We start from the raw sequence: 27,565 nt of genomic DNA on the forward strand, positions 1-27,565 counted from the left end.
AGATTATTGTGGAAATCTAAGGAAAAATTTATGCCAATAGGGTCTGTAACTATAAACCATGAGGACATTTTACTTTTTATTCATAGAAAATCACAGAAGTCTTACTGCTATTTTGAACTCCCCTTTCAAAAAAAATTGTGCCTTCTGATTCTGCTCGTCCCATGACATCAGCATGTGTTATAAAGCATTGAAGGAAGGACTCAGTGACTTTCCTGTCCTTGCAGTTCAATCACTACTCAGCAAAAATGGAAAACACAGTCAACATTCTGACCCAACCAGCTGCTTCAAATGGCAAACACAAAAAAATGCAGGTTTGCAGCTTTTCTGAGCTGTGTTGAGCAACAACCAGTTCTGGGTCACAAGTGCTGGCACATAGAAAATATTGTGACCTTTGGCAGGGAATGTGGAACAAGAAACTTCTGTGAACTAGCCACAAAAAGAATTTCTTCCTAAAATGCACTGTAGAAAAAAAGGCACTCACCTGGGCTGGCAGATGGACTTACAGATTTCTTCTCTGCAAGACAAAAGGAGAAAATGTATAATGCAAAGTGAAGCAAAAAGAAAATTTCTGTATATTGCTGGAATTAAAACGGCCCCACATTAAGGGGGCAACTTGTAACCCTTTCATCATTTTGTCTTCAGGCCTTGTCTCCTTTCCTTCTTCCAGGGCCCACATATGGGCATCTTTTCTTTCCTGCTTTGTTTGACATGTTGGGGCCACTGAATTGCCCTCTGTGTCTCACGGCTCATCCCATTAGGCTGAGGAGTGGAGGGGCTGCTGGGACTTGAAGAATTCACATGGAATCACTATGGACAGGAAAATGGAGTAGAAACCAACATGTGGGAAACAGCTTCTTGCTTCTCCAGGGAAGTTCAAGGCAGAGAGGGGGTAGGCAGGGTGGTGGCTTGTCAGGGGGCTGGTGTCTAATTAGCAACCAGCTTGGGAACCCCTTCTTGTTACCTTAATGGGAATGAATAGTTTGAGTGCAAACTAGAGGACATATAATACTACCAGGGATGAGAGGTGCCCAAATTTAAAAAGCATGGGAAAAAGTGAAATTTACTTGCTTTTTCAAAAGGTACAGAATTCATTTAACTACTTCCTTAGTATTAATTGATTACTGATGTGTTCCTCTATCCACTATCCAGCTGCAGACAGAGCTGGAAGCCTCCCTGGGAGGATCTCATGCAGGAAACCCTGGGCAGAGGCCTGGGGCACCCAGGGCAAACCTAGCAGGCTTATGAGCACCCAGAGGACATGCCTCCAGGACCGTGGGTGGTCACCATGGCTTTGGGTGCTGTGGTCACGGTGGAAAGCTTTCCAGGAGTCCACACCACACTGCTTCATTCCCTGGCTCCCATGGCTGGAGTTGGGATGTGGTGGTGAGAGCACGTCTTACCTTTGCAGTGCCCATCATAATCGACCTGGATTTTGGATCCAGTGAGGCAGGCATCTCGATGCAGCTCACAGTGGTTGAGGTAGGTCTTGCCATTGCTGCCGCACACAGGCCTCTTGTGAGGTTTGCATTGCTGAAACAGACCCGCAGAACATGTCCCAGAGGTCACCTGTGCTGGGACACACACTACGGCGCGCACATAGAGCCATCCCATGAGGGGGTGCCACACCAGCAGGAATGGCCTCTATCCAATCAGGGCATAGGGAGCCTCAACTCTGACATCAGTGACCCTACCCTTCTTGGTGCTGGAGGCACCCTACCACCTTACAGCCCCACAGGGCCCTCCCTGGTTCAGAGTCATCTCTTCCATTCAGTGAAGAAATAGGTCCTCCCTCCCCCTCCTCCCACCCCACACCTACTCCTCCCACCCCATCAAATTAGCAGGAAAGGCATTTTATTAGAAGTCAGGAATTTGGATTCTCTGTCTCTTTGTAGAAAGTCCCTCAGTGTCTTTGGATAATCTAAGATCCCTTAAAATTCCAACATTCTGTGACATAAGACAACCAGAGCTGGGAGCTGGGAATGTGGAGAGACTGAAAAGCAGGCAACCCCACCCCTTACCTTATTTCTTCAACTCTTCTGGGGCTGAACTATAAGGATCTTTGCTCTCTTGCTTTGTTTACTATTTTGGGGCCATTGTGTGTTCCTCCTAATCTTACAATGCCTGTTGTGAGGCAGGGTGGGGGGGGGGTAGGAGCGCCTGGGTCTTTGTGAAGTACTGTGGAGAATCCGTATGGACCAGGAAATGGACTAAAGTTCACTTGGCAATTCGGTTCTACTTTGGCTATTTAAAGTGCCATGGTCACAGGCAAGCTCAGTTTTTTAAGACTTTTGTGGTTTTTGAAAGGAAAGAGGGGGAAGCAAGGTCAGCTCAGACCAAATAAAAGTACCAAAGCAAGAAAGAGTGGCTGTGGTAGAAAAAAATCACAGAACACTGGAGCTGGGAGGTAGCCCAACGTCTCGTTTACAGGTGAGAATACCAAAGCCAGAAAGATGAACTGCACTTAACCAATACTTCTTACTGAATTCTTAATATGTAATGGGTGCCGGGCAAAGCCAAACGTGGTCTCTGTTTTCATGGCACCCAGTGACAACTAAATTGTTCAAAATCACACAATTGTACATATGTGGCCACGCTGAGATTAGACACCAGGTTTCTGGACCCTAAGTCTGGCTCAAGCCACCACACAGTGCCAGGTACACCTCTAGTGAGGCCCTGGCAGGATCCCCAGCAGACCTGGTTTTCAGGTTTCAGAGTTGGGAGACTTCCTTTCTAGGGCAGTGGGTCAGGATCCTTCACCTGGGGACTAATTTGGGTGCATTTATTTACAGAAAGACAGATGTATTTCTCGGCTTGGGTTGGTGTGACAGAAAGAGGGGAATGGCCACACATTCAGGGTATTTATGCTTGCCTGAGGAGTGAGAACTTACTAGAATCCTGCTTTCAAAGGTATTTCTTGAAAGCTGACTTGACTTTTTATAGTTCATTAGAAACCAAATCAAACCTGTAAAACCTGCATTCTATTTTTTTAAATTCGCATATCCTTTGACCTAGCCAGCCATACTGGGAATCAATCTTACAGAAATAAAGGCAGCAGCATGAAAGACTATTTTCACAAGGATGCTAGTGTTTAGTGGTAAACAACCTAAGTGTCCATCTATAAGAAAATGATTACATAAATCTGGTTCTTTTATATTGCTAAATATTACGCAGTTGATAAAAAACAAGTTAGAACCACACCTGTTGATCTGGAGAGCTGTCCATGGCATATAAATGAATACAAAGGTAAGTACTTTTAATGCAAATACCCATATCTATATCTATCTATCTATCTATCTATCTATCTATCTATCTATCTATCTGCCTACCTGCCTACCTATCATCTATCTAATGATCCCATGTTTCTATAAAATAGGGTGAACCCTATATGTTTATAGTAGCAAAGAAAAAAACATGTGGAACAAATATATACCAAACTGTTAACACTGGTTATCTCAGACTAATGGGATTAGGGTTATGGGGAAGATTATTAATTTTCTGTTTGTACAAATGTCTGTACTATTTCACTTATATAAAGCAACTGTTAATTTTGTAATATAAAATTTTCTAAAGCTAAATATTTTTTTAAAAAAGAAAAACATATCCCTGCATTCACAACTGATTTTTAACTCCCGGGATGAACGTTCCACTTCCTTCAGATAGACAGGTGTGTTTTTATAAAGATGATGAAATTGTTGGCAATGTTGTGCCAACTGGAAGCTCCAGTAGGGTAGCCACACTGATGTTGGCCACTGTCCCCTGGCTCCTGACCTCAGGACTTACCTCGATGCAGAGGCAGGTGGGCTCTCCCTTCTCTGTGACTGCACATTCCCGGCCGGCTCCACAAAACACATTGGCACAGATCTTGGATTTGCTCCTTAGTTCTTCCTAAAACACAAAAATCATAAAGGAAACCATGTCACTGAGATAAGGCCATCATGGGATGAGCCAATGGTGGTGATTAACTTTCAGTCTCGGGCTTTGGTCTGGAGTCATGGCTCATGGTGTTGAAGGGTTCTGAATGGCCAGATGCTGTCCCCAGCAGCCAGGGCCAGCCTTGCTGGGATTGCTCCATCTCAGGCCAGGTTACCTCTGAGTCCTTAAGATTGTTTCTTGAAGAGCAAGAGCTCCTTTCTTGCATGTTCCCTTTCTTCTAAGAAGTTTATTGTGTAATATAATATTACCCATTATATGCCAATGCTACACTAAGGAGTGGAGATATAAAAGCACAGTCCCTGTCCTCAAGAAGTTCCATGGCTCTCTGAGGAAACACAGAGACTGTTAGAACGCAATATGGAATTATAACAACGGGAGAACCAGGGAGCTGGAGGGGAGGAGGGTGAGAATCAGATGAGACACTCTGAAGATAGGATGCCTTAACTGATTCCTAAAGGATGAGAAGAGTAAGCCAGGCAGAAATGGAAACATTTGAGAGAAATATGGATATTTGAAGGACCAAAATCTTACTGAGTCGTGCTTAAGGCAATTATCATCTCAAAGGGCAAAAGAAGGATGTCTAAACCATCAAAACATGGATCTGCTATTATTTGATATTGTCCTGTTGAGCCCCTGTCCACATCTGCCCCTGGCTTCAAGACCAAGACAGCCAAACCACCTGACAAACAGTAGAACCATTCTCAATCCACTTACAGTCAGACCTTCCTGTTCAGACATATGCACCAGAACTGACAAGGCCGGGAACAGCCCCAATCTATGCCACTGAGAACGTGGGTGTTTGTAGGCACTAATCTGTCAGTGACACATTCCTTTCCTCACATTGCTTGGTGGCTAAAAGCCAGCCCCACCTCATTTGCCACTCAGGACAGCAGTAGTCGTTGTTGAATGAAGGAGAATACGGTTCCTTCCACCACTCTCCCTGACTGGACGGGCAGGCAATACCACAGGCCTCCAGCCCCAGTCCACCGAGGTAGTACTGGCTGTGACATAACCAACCGAGATGGCAGGAGTTGTGATGGGGTCAGCAGATTGACTGTACTAAAAGTCGGGGTGGAACCTAAGCTTCTCTCCTCAGGTCATTTCTATCATGTCATGTAGAGAACTCACACCCACAAAGCTTCTGACAGTAAATTCTTACAATCGTCAATGTTTTAGATCCAAGAATATGTCAAAGAAAGCAAAAAACAAAGTAAATATTGAGAGCTGAGGGGCTGTGTCTAACACAGTTGGTCTGCTGCCCCATGGCGGCTGCTTTGCAAACTCCAGGTTATTCTTTTCTCTCCTGAGCCAGCTTGCCTGTCATGCAAGGCTCCCATTGGTCTAGAAACCCTTGCCATGACCACATTTCATTGGTTCCCATGCTGTTGCTAAACCCATTCTGTTTTGGATGTTGCTAAGGCAAATTCAATAAAGCTGGCAAGCAGAGAAGAAAAGAGGAAGTAATTCCCAGAGGGTGAAAGGACTGGAGAGTTGCTGTTTTCTAAACCAGGAATGGAGACAAAATTGAACATATTCCCCAGACAGAGCTCTCTGGAAACTGTGCCTGGGCATGGAAAGCAGCTCTAAGAAAGGAAGAGGAAAAGGCTATCGCTGACCAGTGTAAAAAAAAAAGTCAGATACTTCTCCTTTCCCTTTCAGGAAACAACATGATAACCAAGGCATACAGACACATATATAACCCTCTGTGGATGTGTCACACGAATTACAGACACACAAATGCATGAAAAAGCATGCTCAGACGTAGGCCTACATTCAAAGACCCACGAGCACACAGGTCCACGGGCAGACACCCACAACCTTTAGCACTTACTAGCTGCATGTCTGTAAATTCTTTGAGCCTCAGTTTCCTCATCTGTAAAATAGGGGTAAATACCAGCCCTTCTCTGTGAAGATGAAATGAAATAATACATTTGGAAGTACATAATAAATGTAAAGCTTCCTGCCTATGAAAAGTGTTACTAATATTAATGCCTATAGAGTTTCCTGCAGAATAGCCGGTGGCGTTTATAGAGCCTCTGTTTATCTTATGTTGTTATTTTTAGTGAGTATTAAAAATTAAAGCTTTTAGTTATAGGTTGAATTCAACCCCATTTTTCAGAAATAGTTCTCAAAAATCCCTTTGAGGACACAGATACTCTTTGCTTAAAACATAAAGACTAATATTTGAGTAGTACAATTAAAATTTACAAAGTGTGTTAATACATACGATTTCACCTAATTGTGCGGACAGCCCTGCAAAAACATGTATGTTATTAACCCCATCTTTTAGATAAGAAAATGAAAGATCAGAAAGGTCAAGTAACTTCCTCAAGATCCCAAAACTGAAAATGAGAGGAGCTAAGATTCCAACCCAGTCTTCAGCCACTAGATGATTAAGCTCCCATTTATAAATACCTGGCACTCTGCTAAGAGATTTTTATTGTACGTTATCTTATTTAAGCTCTACAACGCCATAAGTTAAACATCATAATTATCCCCATTTCACAGATGAGGGAACTGAGCCTTATAAGATAAATAACTCAGAAAGGTGGCAGAGCTAGGATTCTACCCAACCAAAAGGAAAAGTTCTTTGACGTTTGATTTTTTTCTATCCAGAAGATTTAAGGTTAAGGAAATTATAATGGGGATGTGACTTGCATACTTAGGAAATGTGGGGCGCACGTGCTTAAGACGGTGTCAGTTAGATTTGAATCCCCACAGCTCCCCTCCGCTCCTTACTTGCTCTAGTGGTGGGCAAGGCACCATCTTGAAACCTGTTTCCTCCTGTGTACAGTGAGAACACTGATCCCTGCGAGGGCCCTGTGGGGATTAAATGAGATGTGCCGCATGTGGCACAGTGCCTGCCACACAGCCGAAATTGGCCATCGTTACAGTGGGCACCTGATTTTCAGACAATTTTCCCACTGAGATGCTGTTACCACCTTGGGCTGTCATGTCCCCACCCATCCTCCTTATACTGAGAGCAGGAGGACAGACTGCATGGAAAAAAACACAAAGGGCCTACAACCCGTTACCCTGTGTGAAGACCACAGAGAAATGCTGGTTACACAAGCATTCCTCTTTGCAGGTGGCACATCTGTCAATAGGTGGCAATCTCTCTCTTTGTCTCACAGAGCCCAGAGCCGCAATGCAGAAGTGCGGCCCTGGCTCCTGCAGCTCCTCCTAGCTCCGTCCTCCCTGCCTCCCTGGGAGATATGGTGGGGGAGGTGGGAGATGGGGGCAGGTACATCACAGGCACAGCAGCTTGTACCAAGAACTGGGGGTTGGCCGACTTCGGAAAGAATGTCTTACCTGAGCCCTCGTGTGCTCCCCAGTTCTTCCCATTCACAGGGATGCTTTAATGCAGAGATCAACAAAGAAAAAATTTTTCTCCCAAGAGGTGGCTTCTTTGTGCCATTGAAGCCCTTCCCCAAGCCCTATCTCCTCTGGGGCAGGGATGTCGGGAGCGACCCCAAAGCTCCTGGAAAGTTCCTTAGGGTGGGCAGTGGTCTCACCCATCGGCTGCGTGACTGGTTCTGAGTGGGGGAGAAGGTCTGGAGAGTGGATGCACATGGCAGGAACGTGCTCCTGGGACAGGGACATGGCTGCTTCGGAGGAAGGGCCGTGGTGAGGAAGAGAGAGATGAAGCAGGGAGACAGGTGGTGGGGAGCAGGTCCTGCCAGCTGAGCCGAGGGGCTCTCTGTGGGTCTTGTTGGCAGTGACGACCTTGGGTAAGTGTGGGATGGGACAGCTGACATGATGAATGTGGTACTTTGGAATATTGTGCCTGGTCCCTTTCAGCTCAGAAATTCTGACTCTAAGTGTAGGGCAGCTGGATGGAAAGAGGCTGGAGGCAGGGAAACCTGCCAGGTGTAAGGCAGAGATCTTGTGAGAGATGACAATGGCCTAGGGTCCAATGTTAGTATGAATTAGACCACCTACAGCTGAGGGAGGCTCTTCACGGATATCTGTCCTCACAACATCTGTGCAGGTTTCCGTATTTTTAGTCCCATGTAACAGATGGGAAGGAATTTAAGATTCAGGAAAGCTCTGTGATGTACAGAGGCCACAAAACTAGTCAGGATTGGAACATAGGTCAACCTGACCCCAGGGCCTCGACAGTCCCTTACGGGAAGAGCAAAGGGAATAAGATGTGCGGAGAGGGTACAGCTACAAGAGCCCACACAGGGAGAGGTCACAGGGCACAGTGCAGTTCTCACAAATAAAACAGCATTGTCTGCTTTACCACCATAACAATTTTAGGAGTTAGGTCCCAAGTCTGTATGAGAATTACATCTATATACAGATAACCATATTGGCATATGAATATTCTCTAGCAGTGTGAGGTCAAGACAGACCGGGAGCACTGCTGACTTTTACCAGGGAAAACTTTCTCTCTGAACAACTGTCAGCCACTCCGTGGTAACAATGATACTTTATTTTTGTACTGCAATTTCTATTAGCCTGTAATTTTTACTATCATTTCTGATTCTCAAAACCTTTTAGGATAGGCAGGCAGGGGTTCTCTCTAAGACTCTCTAAGACTCTTCCAGATATAACATCCTATTCTGAAGAAGAAACTGAGACTCATGGCTCCCTGTGACTGGTCCAAGACCTATGGGGCCTAGTGTTAATGACAGCCCTCTTTCCACTAAGCCACTTTGCCTCTTTAAACATCAAAGCTAGAAAAGTGTCCTCTTGGATCCAAGGTCGGAAAAAACAGCAATTATTTTTACAACTGAAAAAGATCCTTTGCAAGCAAAAGGGAAAAGCAAGTTATTTGCAAAACCACCACTAGAGGTGATAGTGTGTCTCTGGGCTAAGCAGCATTAAGTTTGAACATAAATATGCTTTGAATGTTTAAAACGTCTTCTGAAGTACAATTTCTGAAAGAACAATGTAGGGAAGGAAGCTTATAAGCAAAGCCATAAAACTGCATCTTAATATACCATCCATCACTAAAGTGAACTGGGTCAGCTCTGTGCCTTCCATCCTTTTCTTCCTTCCCAACTTTTTTTGTGTGGGGGTGGGCAGGGAAGCCCTTACGTATGCCAAGGTGGAATTTTGGCTCCACTTGCCACTATTCTGTGACAGAGCGGCTTTGTTGACGTGAGAAAGGCTCTCCTTGCTTTGCCAGAATTAGTCACGGAAACTTCACAGGAACACCAGGGCCCCACAGATACACACAGCACCATGCAGTTGGGGACAAAGGAGTTCACAGAACTGGGTAAGCAGGAGACCGGGCTGGGATGCTGGTTGCTCCCAGGAGGCCATTCTATCATGGAACCCATTAGTACAGGCCCAAGAAAGCCAAGGAGAGAGCAAAACCACTTCAGAACCCTGAAATCTAGGGGAAGCATCACATGACCTTGCTCAAGTTTTCTGATGACTCTTCTCTGAAAAGAATATGTTGGTGCATCCTACATATTTTAAGGAATGAGGAGGAAACAGTGGTGATTTCTAGCAGACGTCCTGATGGGCTTGGCAGTAGGCATACATTTGCAAGGATGGCATCCGTTCCTCGTACGTGTTCACAACCAATCCCTCATCTCAAAGTTAATGCACCAGGGCCAGATGCAGGTTTTGTGGGGCCTGAAGTTTAAATAACGTGAGAGGCCCCCCTTAAGAAAAAGAATACACAACTATGGCCGAAATATTGGGCACAGGGTCTTGTAAGGGACCTTGCAAATAAAAGATTTGAAACTAACGCTTAATTAGCTTCACAGTAAATCTGTCTCAATCTACCCTATTATTTTCTTCATAAACAAGAAAACTTTAGTCTATACGTCATAGCCCTTTTTAATATTTTATACTTATATAGCTTATCTCAAGTAGACTAAGCGCTTGCACATTTGGCTTCCCACAGACCCACCACTTTGTCCTGCCTGAGAATATGCTCAATAAACATTTTTTACATTAAGTGTCATTTGTGGTCCATTCAGATTAGTGTTAATGTCAGTGGCCAGTGACAATGGCACTTAGGATGCTTGCGTGGCTGGGCTTCGTGACATTAAAATAAGGAAATAATAAAAATAATGTATCACCCAAGAGGATTAGCTTTAAGATAAAAAAATCAATTATGGACCTGTCATTCAAGAATTATCCAATTCTCCTTTGTATTAATTTCTACATTCATCCTCTACCACGGCTTATTCTCGAGATAACATGCTCCTGACATTTTTCACTCATGTGATAAAGTATTGTGTGCCTAGAAATTACTACTTTCAAATTTCAAATGGGACAAGCCTGTTTACCTTAACCATTGTCTATTATGTTACAGGTTCTGTCACATTCTCTAAGTGTCTGCCTTGTCAGGCCGAAGGACCTAAACTACCATCTTCCTAGGGAAGCCCTTTCTCCGGAATACCTCCCCCTCCATCTATTAGGTCTTTCTTTAGGTGGCCCAGATACAGCACAGTAAACTGGATGCTTGGTTTCTCCATAATGGTAAGTTCCATTTTCCGTCATGGTCTTGGCCAGCCTAGCAGAAGTATACAGCAGCACTTAGTAAGCACTTACAGGGTTAGAAATATGCAAGGCACTTTCAAACAGGACTGAAAATAATCTCACAAGGGTCTATGGTGTTGGGTGATACACCCCTGTTGGCAGTGAGGGAACTGTGCCTCTGAGTTGTGCTGTGACAGAGCTGAGTCAAGGTGTCTCTGACTCCAGCACCTGTGGAGGGCATTAGTGCTCTCACGCTTTCAGGTCATGGTCTTTGGCGATGAGTTGGGGTGTCTCCCAAGAGAGTGCTATGCTATCTCCTCAACTCAGGCACATCCAGTGAGTCCACTCTGACTGACAGGGTCTACCAGGCTCCCCAATATCGGTTTATGGTCCTCAAAGTTATCTTTGAGAGTGTCCAAGATATTCTGTTAATCTTCCTAGAGAGTGCTTTTGCAAGTCCCCTAGTTTCACAATTTCACCCTTCCGTTTCTTCAGAATACCTGAGTGGAACCTTTTAAGCCAGACCACTTTCTGCCCGGAATTAGTCTGTTAGGTTTGAACATGGTATTCGTTTTCCGTTCTCCAACTGTCTGCCTAAGACGTGTCCAAGGACAAAGTAGGGGATAGGAATACTCATCCAGGCTTCTTCAGCAAAGGCCAAGGCAAGTCATTTAAACTTATCAGAAAGCATATTTGATGAGTGCTTAGAACAACAAAACAAGAATGATAACAGTCCGTGACCAGCCTGGTACAAACTCCATGGCATGAATTCGAAAGGAGGGGCCTCTGTCTTCACTGAAGTTTTTAACCTAGTTAGGGTGCTGAAACCAACACACACAGAATAAGGCTGTCCTGAAAGAAATGGTGCTGACTCCAGATGGGGCTTCATGGATGAAATGGGACTTGAGCCGAGCCCTGAAGAATGGTAGGATCTGGATGGAAGCCCTGTAGGTTTTTGAGCAGGAGGGTTTTAAGAATAGTTTGGCAGTAGAACATGGGAAGAAATGGTTGAGGAGGAATTGGAGGCACAAGGAAACCAGCTAGACAGAGTCTGCGGTGATGAGTCTCATGTAAGGTGGTGGCAGGGATACAGAGAAAGGAAGTAATCCAAGAGAAATTTCTAAAGAACAAGGAGATCTGGCAACATATTGGATAAAGGAGAGGAAGGAGAGACTCTGAGGAGCTGCCAAGATCTTTGCTTTGAGGGCCTGGAAGGTTGCTGGTGTGTCTGCCAGAGATGGAGCCCTGGGAAGAACCGAGCGGGGGAAGGGCAATGATGAGTCAGTTATGGGCGTAAGGCTAAGGGGATGTAAAACATCCCACTGACAGTTGAAAATAAAGGACTAGAGGTGCACATCTGGACATCATCCGCATAGCAAAAGAAACGCAGCCAAAAGAACAAATGAACTCAGGAGGAAAGGGTAGGGATGGAGGGCTAAGGGCAGCTGAGGAGAGGAAGGGACAGGATGTGCACAGAGAGGAACAGGAAGGAGAACAGGTTGCCACCAGCTCGCATGGGGTCTTTGTGCAAATCAGAAAAGGTGCCTTTCCCTCTGGGCAGACGCAATACCCAGCCAGGTTACAGGGCTTGACCAGCAGGGTAGGGGTTGGAATTCAGCCCCCCTCACCAACGCATGCAGTGAACAGCCTGCATAACCATACGAGGACTCTGAAAGCAAAGCAGCCAAGAAAGCAGAGCAGGCACATTGAGAAAAGTGGGAGCAAAAGTCTAGAGAACTCCAAGAAAGGGATGATGAATGCCATTGTCTGAGAAATGATTTGGCAAACGTTGGGATGAGACAGCCGCCCCCACAACCTAAAAAAAAGAAAAAAGAAAAAAAAAAGCCTTCAAACCTCTACTAAAACCTGAACAGAGGCAGAGAATTGAGGTCCCATGGAAGAACTAACACAGGAGCCTGGAGACAGGCCCTGGACATATCTCTGCCTCTAATATGCTCTGTGCTTGGGGCAAGGTGCTTGACCTCTCTGGGCCTCAGTTTTCCCATCTGTAAAACAAAAGGGTTGTAGATGATGCCAAAGTCCCTTAAACTGTTAGGATAATCTTAACTAGAAAGCACAGGAATTTACCATCTCAGATGTTCCTGAAAGTCAAACTTTATTCTGCCAGGGAAGCTAATCCAAATCACCCATCTAAAGAGACTGGTTCTATAGAGAGACCCTTGAGGGAATTTCAGGAGTTTTTCAGGGTTTTGGTGGGGGAATTAAAATTGGCTTTCCTAGTCAAAGAATTTTCATAAGCACTGCCTTTTCATTCTCTCCTGGATCATGACAGAGGAAATCAGAGGAGCAGTAATGGGACCCTAATCAAGTGGCCTGATTTCACTAACCAGTTAACTGGTTGGAACACTCTACTCCCCTAGAATGCCATTAATAACATTTTTATTCTATTTGTGTTTGCCTTGCAAGAAAAAAAGGAAAGAAAAGAAGGGAGAGAATGGTTAAAGGAAATTCACATGAGATTCACAATTCTTCATTTCTGCCAAGAACCTGTCACTGAAGTATGTCTGGGACTGCCAGGGCTCACATTTACTCAGCATTCATGGCCTAATTATTTCCACATGTAGTTCAAGAAGAATTGATTAAAAGTTAAAAAAAACAACAACCCGTACACCTAAATCCTCATACCCTCATCTAAAAAGGAGGGAAAGCTCTAGGGCAGCTGTGGGAGAGCGTGCCCTACGGTGCCTGCTACATCTGGACCAACATTCTGCACATTCCCAGCACCTCGAGTAAGGCAACCCTCCACCTCTCCAAGCTTCCCAAGCCTGGAACCAAACAGGATTCACATTCATGGGCTTCTGAGTGGAATGTAGGATTTGCTCCCCTGCTTTGGTAGAAGGCAGGTGAAATATGGATATAGCCTAAGAGCTACGTTTTCTCACCATCCCTTTTGCTCAGGGGTTTACTGAATTTAGGTAGCCCCTGGGTAGTTCCTGATATATCTACTAGGGAAGGAATCAACTCTAGCAGAGAACTTGGGTTCTGAGAACCCTGAACAGGGGAATAGTTCCCGCATCACATCTATGGCTCCTTTCCATTGTCCCAACTTGCACACAGCTCCGCCTACAACTGAAGTCTAAGCCACCATTCTCCAAGGTGGTTCACATGACCTGGCACTGAGTCAGAGGCCTGACACTCACCTACTGGCATCTACTTGGCCACATTTAACAAGGACTTTGGCATGTATCTCAGAGTCTTCTTCCTCTCTCCTGGATGACTTCATTGTTTCCATGGCCTGAAGATCCTTGGTCTCCTTACCTCTAGTAACCCTCCCTAAGGTCCTCTGGCTACAGGAATCTTCAAATGTGCCTGTAGGTAGAGGAGGTAGCCACAGCAGATTTAAGTCAGAAGCAGACTAAAATAAAGTGTATAAGGCTCCTGAGGTTCTGCAGTTTGAAATGAGAACTCATTACCCTTTGAGAATGTCAGCACTGTTAGTTATTGTTAGATGCTTCTTTAACCTTCAGATGGGCAGAGAATGTCCCACAAGACCGGCTAAAAAAAACACCTCACCATCTGGAAGTCTGATTTATTGCCTGGATTGCACGAATTTTTCCTGTCCTTCAAGGCTTACCTCAAGTTATACTACTCCATCCCCAGTGATCTTTTCCTTTTGTTTGCTACGCATTCCTCCTTCCTTCTCTGAACTGTCATTGCTCTTTGTCTAAACTCATTTTGATCACTTTTTTAAAATTTTAATTGATTGTACAGATTTTGTCTTCCTAGCTGAACTATAAGTTCCTAGAGCACAAGGATCACGTTATAGAGTTCTTTTGTAGGTCTTCCCATAGTACACTGTGCCAATCAACCTTTGTTGAATCAAGCACAAAAGGGCTATCGAACCACACCATCCTGAGGACTTGGAGCAGGGTCAGAAAGAAAGCCCCTGGGCCACCTCCTCTTTTAGGGCTGCCCCATTCCAGGACCAGTTTTTTGGGGGAAATAGACTGAAGGCCCCACCCTTCTCCACCAGGCCCAAAATATTCAGCTTGGAATTTTACTAATTAGAGATTGTTTTACACCCACAGAAACACCTGTGTGTGTGTGTGTGTGTGTGTGTGTGTGTGTGTGTGTTGGGCAAGTGCACAGGAGAGCAATGGAGGACTGAAAATGGCTCCCCGTCATTTCTTTTGTCCACCATCAATGTATCACCTAGCTGACAGGCCGAGGGGATGAGAATTTGGTGGAGGATAATAGGGCAGAAGATGAGGTAATGTGGGAACGTGAGGTACCTTGGAGGAAGGCAAAATTGGGTGGGACTTCAGAGTGTAGGGTGGTGGCCTATAACAAGGGAGACGTGGAAATGAAGAGAAGCAAGTGAGAAGAGGCCAAGAGAAATTGTGAAAATGGGCTCATTATCCAAGGCAGCTGTTTCGTATTAACTCTTCCCAGGAACCCCACCCCTACATTGTCTGTCTTATGAGGTAGAAGGGAGGCCAGTTGGTCAGTTTCCCTAGACCGGAAAAAGCAGCTTCTTGCCTTATTCTACCCCTACCAGACCCCTAGAATGTTCCAGGGTCTCCGACCTCTCCCCCCTGGCTCTTCCTTGTAGCAGGCTGGAAAACACTGAAACGTGAGTTGCCAGGGAAGGGTGCGGCTTCAGCTGTGCCCAACTGGTTTATTTTCTCTGGGGCTGGGCACCTTAAAAGGAAATGTGATGTCCAATCAAGAACTAAGACAATTTGACAGATGAAGGGGCCCAGGGTGGCGGGGGCGGTTAGGGGGGGACAGGATAGCAAGGAGGTCAAGGTTGACAGGAACAAAGAGCCTCAGAGACCTAGCGTATAAGAGCAGCATGAGTCTCCACTTTAAAAACATGGACAAAGCCCTGGGAATCTTTGGGGACAGTGTGGTTGCAAGGCAGCCATCAAGTTTATAGCATCTTGGCAATTATTCTCCAGCCTAAGGGAATGCAGAAAGGGTTAAAACCCAGCAAGAAACTCCTGGCTAAATGACGTCTCCATATGTGTGTCTCAGTGTGGTTCTAGGAGAAGCAGACAGATGTAATTAGAAGTTCTCAGCCACTGTGTTGCCATGGCAACTCCTGGCTGGGAGAAAAGTGGGGAAAACCAGGAGTCCGAGGGATACAGTCTTCCAAAGAAACATCAAGGGTAGGTGGTGTACATCACCGTCGGGCTCCACATGCAGGGCTTGTGCCTCCAACTATACTCTCCCAATTCTTGAGGACACTCCCCACCCAATTCCCCCTCATCCTGGATTCTCCCCACATCCCTGCCCCAGGATATTGTGACATTGTTCTCTGAGCAGTCTCTGGTTCCAGGGGCTTTCTGGACCAGAGGCTGAGGATCAGTGAGTGAAGCTGCATGTGTCACCATGGGGCCCAGCTCCGCTGTGGGGTAGGATGCAGGATGGGTGCTCCAGGACAAGTAGGGGTATGTGAGCTTAGTGGGAAAATATCTGAGCTTAATAGGGCAACTTTGTATTTTGTCAACCAAACTGGGACTTTTATGAGCGTAAAATGGCACCTTTAAAAGAGATACACTTGAACAATAGGCACAAACAATAACACACGGTCACCTTAATTATTAGGCTGCCTAAGGGAAAAATGACTATTTTTATTTTACAGAGTGAGAATTCTAACCTGGTGTCTATGAGTGCCCAGAAACCCAGCTATAGATTTGAGGACTCAATTTTCCTGGGGCATAACCTCAGAAAGATGAGAGACCCAACGAAAGTACTGCTCTGGGGATGGATTCCTCTTTCAGTCTTAATCTTCCTTGATTCAACTACCCCATGGGCTTCTGTTGCTGTGAAGCTGGGGACTTGGACAGATGGGACAACTTTTGCTTTAATATCTATGTCATTACAAGTCCTTCCAATGGCTCCCATAAAGGGAGAATCATTCATTTCATGCATTGTTGCCAAATGGAGATAGGTCTCTGTGAATTCACAGCAATAATGTGGTCAATAGAGTGGGATCATTCCACAGCAGAGAGACCTACTAAATCTTTCCCAGAAGAGGGGAGGTTTCCAGGAGTACATTCTTACACATTCCTGAACAACTGAACCAAAAACAGTGGCTCAGGGATCCTGTGGTCACGAAACCCAGGGAGAGGTCAGACTCTCCCAGGGAACCAGCAGAAATGACAGTGTTTTTGGCGTAATGTAGCCAGCCTAGAAATTATGAGCATGTGGTTCAGCCACAAGCTCAGTTACAAAACTGTAGGATGTTTAAAGGGAAAGGCCCACCCAGGGTGCATCTCCCAGTATCTTCTCAGGGACCCTGGGAATCACAGCCAGTTGGTAGGAGTTCCTGGCAGTTACGTGGCAACCAAGGCCCTCTTCTTTGAATCGTGGCTTAAGGTTGGGAGTCACTGGTGCCTTCTTTACCTGCACCTAAACCCAGACAGATTCTGGAAAGTGGGGTGCAAATTTCTGAGCTTAATGTGGAGCTTTCCCAAGATTTTTGGGATGGCCATGAGGTCTCCTTACAACCTATAACCATCCATTAACACCACTGCTCTCTGCTGGGTATGCGTGTCAGGAAGTGTTGGCACTCACTGCAGGTCCCCTGGATTTTAACAGTCCAGTTTAGAGAAATGTTAACCTTTCTGGACCAAATTAAGGACTACATAAAAAGCAGTCCCTTTGGAAAAAGCAACACTAGAAACACAAACCAATTTGCATTTCCTTATCATTGTCTGAAGTGGAATCGGACAAAACCTTTTTCCAAGCAAGTAAGCAATATATCAATCAAGCAACAAAATGTGAGCCAATCAAGCAACAAAATACCAAACATCATGCTGGATGCTGGAGACTCAGGAAGAATAAAGCACTGTGCATGGCCTTAAGCTGCTGGCAATTTAGATGAGGAGGTGGGGCATAAATATGTGCAATTTTACATAACAGAATGAACACAATCTAATAAGAGATAACTCAAGACACTGCGTGGTTAATTGCAATGTATGGTTAAGTGACAAGTGTTAGAGCAGTGCATATAATATCGGTCTCATAGATGATTTCATATTTTCTAGTAGCCACATTTTAAAAATAAAAAGAAAAAGATTAAAATTATTTTCATAATTTGTTTCATTTAAGCTAATATAGCCAAAATATTACCATTGATTAGCATGTAATCAATATTATTGAGCTAGTTTACATTTCCCCCCATACCACATCTTTAAATCTGGCATGTATTTTGTACTTACAGCACATCTTAATGGGACCAGCCACATTTCAAGAGCTCAATAGCCCTAACACGTGGCTAGTAGCTTTTCTTACTGTACAGCACAGCTCTAAACAGTAAGTTGGTGTCGTTCTGACAAATTGCTGAGCGCTGAATTGAGGAGAGTTTAGGTAGAAGTAGCAAGACTTTCTTTACCTTGGAATGTTTTATCATTGAAATCAACAGACATTATCTAAACACATGGGTGAGGCAGCATACTGGGCTACATCTGGGTCCAGGATACGGAAGTAATGAACACCCAGGCCTTTGAGAATGGGCAGGCATCATGGGCACTTAAGCCTGATGCTGGCTCTGCTTGCAATGCCTGTGGACAAGTCGCCTCCCCCTTCTGCTCTCCTCTGTCAGGAAGATAAAATGTTTGTCACCTCCTGTGTTTAGGACTTTATATGGGTTCTCTGGTTAAACAATGATAAGGGGCTAATTGAACTACATATTTGGAGCTTTCTCTTAACTATTTAAATATACTTTTTTTTTGTATAAAAGTTCAGAGACAAATTTGGCAATGAAGTGGATATTTCTCAAAACTTATTTCCATTTTCTTGGGTTGGCTGCTACACTCTGTTGCCACCAGCTTTCAATAATATTACACACACACACACACACACACACACACTCACATTTTAGTGCCTTGAGATTAAAGTCAATGAAAACATGCACATTCTATTTTTCTTGAGACATTCTTGCCTTGCATTCTTTCCTTGGAACAGTTGGGAAGTCACAGCTGGGGGGAAGGAGCTGTAAAACCTACTTGTGCTGGCCAATCAGGCCTTAGCTGACAGGACGCCCACCAATGAGAGACTGCCAGATATTCTGCTCCATTGTAGCAAACCTCCTTATTTTTGCAGAGATTAAAATCCTGTGAGACCCTCAAACTGTACCAACAATGCACAAAGACCTCCTTTTCTGTTCATTTTGTTTTCCCCCAAAGACTGCATTAGAAACTCTACACAAAAACCTACTAGCTTAGGGGCAAGTAGCCTGTAAGATTATCATTTGCAGTAAAGACACTCCCAAGTATTATGTAGCAGTATAGTTCTCAGGCTTTGTTCTCCTGCACTTTTAACTGACTGAACACTGGAGAAATGCCACATATTTAGCTGGTTTTGGTTACCCTGACTCTGTTGAAAAGTGGAGCAACAGGCTATGGAAATCAGGAAACTTGGTCTATGGGTCAACTGTAAGAGAGTTTAGAGAGTAGGGCTTCAGGTTCTGCTACCTGGGACTCCAGCCACTTCCGATCACTGTGCCTTTGGTGGAACTTTCCCTAGGACAAAGACTTCTCTGAGATCTAATGTATAAATCCAGCGACATTGCTTTACCCACCCTGGGGACATCACAGTTGCCATTCAAATGAAACAGGAGAGAGAGCAAGAGCAGAAAGGATTCCAAAAAGTAAAAGTCTCAGCAAACGGTGATGTCAGAAGACAACATGACCAGAGACTTTGGGGCAAAAAATCACCGACAACAGCATATAATGCTTTATTTTATATTCCTTGGGATATTAGCTTATTCTGGGAATAATGCCCAGTTAAATCAGAATTGATGATCATGAAGGAAAGAATAAACATTTTTACTATTCTGCCAGTCTCTGCTTAAATTTCAACTTCACCCACGCTTGAGAGAATCCGAATCTGGGTGTCAGAGTAAGCCAGCCCAACATTACTACCATGTCCAAGCTTAAGCAAAGTATTGATGGGCAAGTGCTGTCAACCATCTTCACAGGTGTACAAATACTTGCAGAACCTGCCAAAAAGGTGACTAGGGTACAAAGATTATAGGCAGGATACTATGCATCTTCTTATATCACATTGGAGACATTTGTATTTATTAATTAATCCATTTGGCCAGTGTATTAATGCAACAAAAATTTACTGAGCACCTATTACCATGTTTCCCCGAAAATAAGACCTAGCTGGACCATCAGCTCTAATGTGTCTTTTGGAGCAAAAATTAATGTAAGACCCGGTATATTATATTATATTATATTATATTATATTATATTATATTATATTATATTATATTATATTATATTATATTATATGACCGGGTCTTATATGATAGTAAAATAAGACCGGGTCTTGTATTAATTTTTGCTCCAAAGGATGCATTAGAGCAGATGGTCCAGCTAGGTCTTATTTTCGGGGAAACACGGTACATGCTAAACTCAGTTCTAGGTGCTGGATATTCATTAGTGAATGAGACAGAGAAGGTCTCTGTCATGAAGAAGTACCTATTTTAGAGGGAGGACAATGAATAGGCACAAATAACAAGATCATTTCAGATTGTGATGAACATCTAGAAGACGTGTTTGACAGAGAAATGTGGGAGAAAGGGCTCCACTTAGATCGAGCGGTTAGGGAACACTCTTGAGCTGAAACCTGAAGGATGAATGGAGCAATTCAAATAGAAGAAGAAAGTGCAAAGGTTCTGAAGCAGGATGGAATTTCTTATTCCTGGAACAGAAAAAAAAAGTGTGGCTGCCACACAGGGCCCAGCAGGGAGAGCTGGGAGAGGTAAGCTGGGAAAAGCAGACATGGTCTGGAGCGTGTAGGACCTTGTAGGCACTGACAAAACGTTTGTATTTTATTCTCGGCAACACAGGAGCCACTGGAGGGTTTTACACAGGAGACGGACGAGGTCAGACATGTGTTTTACAAAGATGACTTTGGCTGCTCTGTAGAGACACAGATGGAGAGAAGCAAGAAGGAAAAAAGAGAGAGCAGCTAGAATACTATTGCAATAGTCCAGGCACAAAATGCTGGTGGCTTGGATTAGGGCGGTGGTGATGGAGACCAAGAACAGTCAATACAGATGTGATATGTACTGACAGTACCGCCAACAGGTCTTGCGAATGGAGTGGGTATGGACAGGGTGAGTAAATAACCAAAAAGAAGATTCCTGAGTACTTCAAGTTGATAACCAAGACAACCCAGCCAGTTGTAGTCAGGTACGATCATGGCCATGCCAGTGGTCCAGTATGGAGTCACTCCCAGAGGATTTACCCTTGGACAGGTTCTGGGGTCCAGAGAAGTCTTCTTGATGAAACTGAATTAGTTTAGATGAGCCAGGTAATCCTGGTGACAGTCACGAGAAATTTCTCTGGATTATTTTTGAGTTCTTCATCAATTTTATTTCTCTCTGTTGCAAATGTTATACCACAAACGTAGGTCCTTCTCCATAACTGAAAATCAGCTTAGTTAGCCTAACACTAACAGAGAAACTAGTAGGACCTGCAAGCCACGGGAGTTGAGAGAAAAAAACATACCTCTTATTTTTGGAATGAGATAGGGAATGAATGAATAAATGAATGAATGAACATACGTTGATTATGTTAATGTCCATTAAGAAGCAAACTTCACAACCGCAAAAATAAGCACTCCTCATTATGATTTTCTATGTGCTTAGGCTCAGAAAGGAATCGGCACAGTTTTAACAGAAGTCAAAAACTAAGTTAAGCAAAACAGTCAAATTAAGGGAAAATATAATAATATACATGCTTCCCTTCATTAGTTTCCATAGGAACTTGTTTTTGTGAGGAAAGTATATTTGAACTACAGGGAGATGGTCATGTTTTCCAAGTGGTGAAATTTAAGTCAATGAAACAGTGCAATTTATGAGTGTATGTGTTTGTGTATATAGCCTACCCTGGAGCACAGCCAAATTTAATTTAACTCTGACACTGTACAAGTAGTCTTATTAGGAAAGCCACATGCAACATTGCGCTGGCCCCCAACTCACGACCGAGCCAGCACAATTGAGGATACTGGGATCATCTAGTGGGGTTTGGGAACTGGAGTGAAGATAAGGTACCAAGCATTTAAGCAGCACTGAACCATGCACATTGGCCTCTGTTTCCTCACTGCATTCACCTTAGCAAGTCACTTAATTTAACCACTGAGGTCAAGGCAAAAGACCAGTGCCTTCATCTGTAACAAAAACCCTGAACTGAGTCAGAGAAAAGGGCATGGGGACCAGGACCGCAACTTCATCAATACCTGCTCAGGAAGCCCAGGATTCTGGTCATGGTCAGGTAATGTGAGGAGAAGGCAAGAAGGGTTCCAGGAAACAAAATGAGGGTCCATGCAACATTTTCAGACAACTGTTTTCATACAGCCATTTCAATACTGCACCGTTGTGTTTAAAAGAAAATATGAACATTCACAAAAGTCAGAAGAGAGTTCTGTTTGTTTTTGTTTTTTTAATAAGTTCGATAAAAGCTCAAGTTGCACACTTTGGAATTTTGGGTTCATTTTTCTTTATTTTCACTTCCTTGCTCAACCCCAAGGAGACCCAGCACTCTTCATTTTTTGCCCACTGTTGTTGAGCACTGGCTGGTTTTTGAAGTGGAAAATCAAGTGATTCCTATCTATGGAGTAAACAGCATTTGCGATTCCTGGGCATGAGGACTGTTTAGTGCCACATGCTGTATTGCTTATATTGCGCTCTACATACGCAGGAGGAAGTAAGGGACACAACACGTGTCCCTTTTACTCATTCTCTTTTTCCATTCCTGCACCAGCTTCTCTTTCAAGATGCTCCTTCCTGGGTGGTCAATTAAGACAGGGGCTAATCAAATATCCGAACTTCATTAAGGAGAATAATTTTTATAATCCAACCTAAAATGTCTGCCCTCTGTTTTATGAATAGGATTTCAGAACTAGGTTTTAGAGCTCACCTACTCTAACCCCCATGTTTTGCAGATGAGGGATCCAGTGACTTGCCCAAGTTCACACTACCAATGGAAGGTATGAGGCTTATTACCTGGGTGCCTGCCTGTCCTGGGTTATTTGCTCCAGCCCACTTCTGGCCAATCAACGGCAGCTTGTTTGAAGCCAGCTCACACTAGGGATCTCTGTACACTTAGTCACTGCTTCAGGCAGCACTGGTGGTATTTTCTCAACTCTGAACCTCTCAAGACAGCGGAATCCTGACAGTCTCATAAATTCACTCACTTGCTTCTTATGTATGCGGTCATACCAGTCCCCCCAAGACAGTGTAAGGTTGACTAAGAAAACTGGGGGAACGAGTGAAGAGAGGAACCAAGTCAGAGCTGAAGAACGGTACAGATTGTGCTTAAAAGGCGCAGTGCCAAGCAGACACTGTCTAGACGTTAACTGGCCTCTCCAGAGGGGGATGTGGGGAGGAGGGGGAGCAAGGCCGGAAAGCCTGCTTACTTTTTGTTCAGCTAATGCAAACACATGACACAACCTGTGACAGGCTCCAGGTTGGGAATTCACAGTCTAAGGCATTTCTTCCTTGGGGCTGGAATTCAGCTGTGGGAAGTTTTCCTAATCCAGCAATTAGAGGGAAGCTAGGAATGCATTTCTTAATTCCTGGGGAATCATAGTTCCCAAACTAGACAGAGTTGGGCAACAGCCAAAAGTAGCACATTAGTGGGTACAAAAAAGCAGATCTTTTAAATTTCTATTTATAGTATCTTAACTAATCCATGAGGAAAATCCACAAAAACACAGAACTGGCTTTTGATGGAGGCCTGTTGTGAAAATTTTATAAGACTGAATGATGTCAATTTATAAAATGTACAGATGGAGAAGTGGACCATTTCAAAAGACATCATATATATATGAGAGAAAATGTTGGGTTTGGGAGCTTTGAACATCAGTTAGAAAAAAAAGGTGCTCCATCCTCTGGGTGAGCAGACAAACCCCATGCCAGGGCACATAGCCTGGTAAGCAGAATGCAGAATGGAGTCAGCCCCATTTTCCCCTTCGGCCAGCCTCACTGGTGCAGTAGACAACCTGAACAACCATACTGAGCAACTCCCCTGGACTCTTAGATCTGTCTTGAAATTTGGTCTTATTCAATGTGAAACAGTTGTGAGTATGTCTGGAGGACAAAGGAACTGCCTCAAAATATCTGAGCAGCTGACCATTATGCTGCAAGTGCTCTGATGGAACAACTACATACACTTCAGTGGGAGCCAGAGAAGCAGATGGACCTGAACCAAGTCGAGTCTATGCCATATCTATGTGGCCAGAATGACCAGGCCTGAAGTGTCGATCCAGGCACTTAACAGCTGATGTAATGTGAGGAGACCTGTACATTTTTTGTTTGAGTCCCTGTTATCTAGAAAAAAAATGGTTTGGGGTTTGTTTTCAAAGTCGCTTTCAGAAATAAGACACAGTGGGCCTAGAACACAGAACATTTGCCTTGACAGTTTAAGTCCTGGCTTTACCATTTATTAGGGGTCTGATTTTGAGTAACTAACTGAAGCCTCTGAGCCACAGTTTCTTCACTGATAAAAATGAGGATTATAACTTCATTATCAGGTTATGAGAATTAAATAAGACAAGGCTCCTTCTTCTCTAGCCTGTTGTCCGGCTAACTACCAGTCATTTTTCAGGGCTCAGCTTGTGGGGCTATTCCTTCTTGAAGGCCTTCCTAAACGCCCCCACCCCCTCCTCGCCCTGGACTGGTTCTCAGCCCTGTCCTAGCACTCACCACCCTGGATCACTCACCCTATGCCACTGTTTGCCTCTCTCACTGGACTGCAAGCGACTTAGGGATGGGTCTGTGTGTTAGTCACTCAGTGCCTGACGGAGAACAGGTTTATGATACTTCTTACTTTCCTTTCTTCAGTTACTGTGAAAATTTACTTTGTCCCAGACGGGTGAAGCAAAATAACGCATTAAGACTTTGTATAGCTTTCTCTCTGCATAAAATGTGAACCCGGTGGTCTGGGGATATTTTGGCAGCACCTAACGCAGCCCTCCAGGACGACCTCTCTGTAATGGCGGAGGAGAAAGACGATAAAGGAGAGACAAGAAGGCAGAGGGGAAACACAAAGAGGAAAGCAAAGAGCAACACAGGGAGCAATAGAGACCCAGCCTCAGGGCATGGGAATGGGTGGTCACGTGAGGCTGCAGTTGGGGCTGGCCGCCAGACACAGCAGTGCCGAGACTCAAGGTTTGTGTGCAAAACACCCAAGGAACAAATGGAGCCTGCTCCATGAATATTCCCTACTCAGTCTTTCAGAGGGGATATTTATTTTTCAAACAATGAAGGCCAAAGGTTTTATTCCTTTGACTGATCATATTTTTCCAACTCCCAAATTTAGAATTTGTGGCCCAGTAACAGATGTGCTGTGGGGACTATAGCAAGAATGTATGAAAACGAGCATATCAGAAAAAAATCCAAGGTAGTCACCTCCTTAGTTTTTTTTAAAGATTTTTATGAAAAATATAGTTTGCACGCAATATTATATTAGTTTCAGGTATACAAGATATTTAACATTTATGTACTGAAAGAAGTGATCACGATGATAAGTCCAGCAGCCATCTGACACTGTACCACGCTATCACAATATTATTGACTATATTACCCCTGCTGTACGTTATATACCCATGACTTATTTGTTTTATACCTGGAAATTTGGACCTCTTATTCCCCTTCACCTTTCCCCGCCTTTTTAATTTTCAGTTACAGTTGACATTCAATATTATTTTATATTAATTTCAGGTGTACAGCATATGGTTAGACGTTTGTATAATTTATTAAGTGACCCTCCTGATTAAGTGTAGTACCTACCTGGCACTATGCAAAGTTATTACCATATTGACTATATTCCCTATGCTTTACTTTTACATCCCCATGATTATTTTGTAATTACCAATTTGTACTTCTTAATCTCTTCCCCCTTTTCACTCTGCCCCCAACCCCCCTCCCATCTATCACCCCAACAAATCTAGTACCCACCTGACACTATACGTAGTTATTACAGTATCGCTGACTATAATCCTTATGCTATAACTTACATCCCCTATATCCTCAATCCTTGTAATAACCAATTTGTTCTTCTTAATCCCTTCCCCTTTTTCAGCCACCACACCAACCCTCTCCCATCTGGCAACCATAAGTATTTATGAGCCTGTTTCTGTTCTGTTGGTTTATTTTGTTCTTTAGATTCCACATATAAGTGAAATCACATTGCATCTGTCTTTCTCTGTCACACTCCACTCAGCAGAACACCCTCCAGGTCCATCCATACTGCTGCAGATGGCAAGAACCCATGTCCTTTAATGGCTGAGCAATATTCCATCATATATATGTACCACCTCCTCTTTATCCATTCTTCCATCGATGGACACCCAGGCTGCCTCCACATCTTGGCCATTGTAAACAACGTTGCAATGAACATGTGGATGAGCACATCCCCTTGAAGTAGTGTTTTGGGTTTCTTCAGATAAATACCAGGAAGCTGAATTACTGGGTCCTTCTTTGTCTCTTGCTATAGTCTTTGTTTTAAAGTCTATTTTGTCTGGCATAACTGCTGCTACCCCAGTTTTTTTCTTTCTTTTCATTTCCATTTTCATGAAATAACCTTTTCTATCCGCTTTACTTTCTGTTTGTGTTTGTCTTTCGATCTGAAGTGAATCTCTTGTAGGCAGTAATGTAAGGGTTTGTTTCCTTATATATTCAGCCACCCTATGTTTTTGATTGGAGCATTTAATGCACTTACATTGCAAGCAATTGTTGATAGATTTGCAGTTATTGCCATTTTATTATTCATATTTTTATCTATTTTTCCCCCCATCGTAAAGTTGTCCCTCTAACATTCCTTGTAATACTGGTTTGGTGTTGATGAACTCCTTTAGCTTTCCTTGTCTGGGAAGCTCTTTAACTGTCCTTCAATTTTAAATATCCTTGCTGGGTAGAGCACCCATGATTGTGGATCCTTGTTTTTCTTCAGGTTGACTATTTTGTGTCAATCCCTTCTGGCCTGCAAAGTTTCTGTTGAGAAATCAGCTGACAGTCTTATGGGATCTCCGTTATACGTAATTAACTGCTTTCCTCTTGCTGCTTTTAGGATTCTTTTTATTTTCAACTTTCCCCTTTTAATTATAATGTGTCCTGGTGTGGGCCTGTTTAGGTTCATCTTTTTTGGAACCCTCTGTGCTTCCTGGGCTTGTGTTTATTTCCTTCACCAGATTAGGAAAGTTTTCAGTCATTATTTCTTCAAATAAATTCTCAATCCCTTGCTTTCTCTCTTCTCCTTCTGGTACCCCTATAATGCGAAAGCTGTTACACTTGATGTTGTCCTAGAGGTCTCTTAAACTATCCTGAATTTTTTTTTGGGGGGGGGATTCTTTTTTCTCTTTGCTGTTCCAACTGGGTGTTTTATGCTACCTTGTCTTCCAAATCGCTGATTCAATCCTTTGCTTCATTAGGTCGGTTGGTGATTCATTTTATTGCATTCTTCATTTCAGTTATTATATTCTTCACTCCTGACTGATTTTTTTTTTATGGTTTCTATGTCCTTTTTAATGCTTGCTATCTCTTTGTTGAAGTTCTCACTAAGTTCCTTGAGCATCCTTATAATCATTGTTTTGAACTCTGTCTCTGATAGGTTGCTTGCCTTCATTTCATTTAGTTCTTTTTCTGAGGTTTTCTCCTGTTCTTTCATTTGGGACATATTTCTTTGTTTCCTAAGTTTGGCTGCCTCCCTGTGTTTGTTTCTATTTATTAAGTAGAGCTGCTATGCCTCCCAGTCTTGCCAGGTGGCCTTATGTAATAGGTGTCTTGTGGGGCTGAGGGGCACAGTCTCCCTGGTCATCTGAGCAGGGTGCTCCAGGAATGTCCCTTGTGTGGATTGTGTGCCCTCCTGTTATAGTTGAGCCTTGCTTGTTGTTGGCATGTCAGTGGGTGGTATTAACCCTCGGGCTAACTGGCTGTGAGGTTTAACCATGTCCACAGCTTATGGGCTGCTGTGTGGGACGCTAAACCCATGGAGCAGTATTCGTCCCAGTGGGCTCTGGTGCCTGTTGAGACCACCCTTTGTGTGTGCTGCTTGTGAAGCTAATTGGGTGGTGCTCTGCTGTGGTCTGAAAGCCAGTCTTCAAGTATGTTGGTTCTGGAGCCCCTTGAAAGGGGTTCTGGTGCAGGCCCAGGTCATCCACGGCCTATGACTGGCCAGGGACTACCTGGTAGGACTGCAAA

The 27,565-nt window shown here is 43.9% G+C and overlaps 1 protein-coding gene across 2 annotated transcripts in view; it reads right to left on the reverse strand.

Moving 5' to 3' along the window:
• Positions 1–27,565, reverse strand: part of FSTL1 (follistatin like 1) — a gene marked incomplete at its 5' end in the record, with an annotated part of 54,746 nt that overhangs the window by 15,409 nt on the left and 11,772 nt on the right. For both annotated transcript variants that reach the window (XM_081030395.1, XM_081030394.1), the window contains 3 exons: positions 482–514; positions 1,401–1,530; positions 3,781–3,885. In XM_081030395.1, the coding sequence (XP_080886521.1) occupies positions 482–514; positions 1,401–1,530; positions 3,781–3,885 (268 nt within the window). The remainder of the gene's footprint in view (positions 1–481; positions 515–1,400; positions 1,531–3,780; positions 3,886–27,565) is intronic.

This window comes from Rhinolophus hipposideros (assembly GCF_964194185.1).
Source record: "Rhinolophus hipposideros genome assembly, chromosome: 2".
Lineage (NCBI taxonomy): Eukaryota > Metazoa > Chordata > Mammalia > Chiroptera > Rhinolophidae > Rhinolophus > Rhinolophus hipposideros.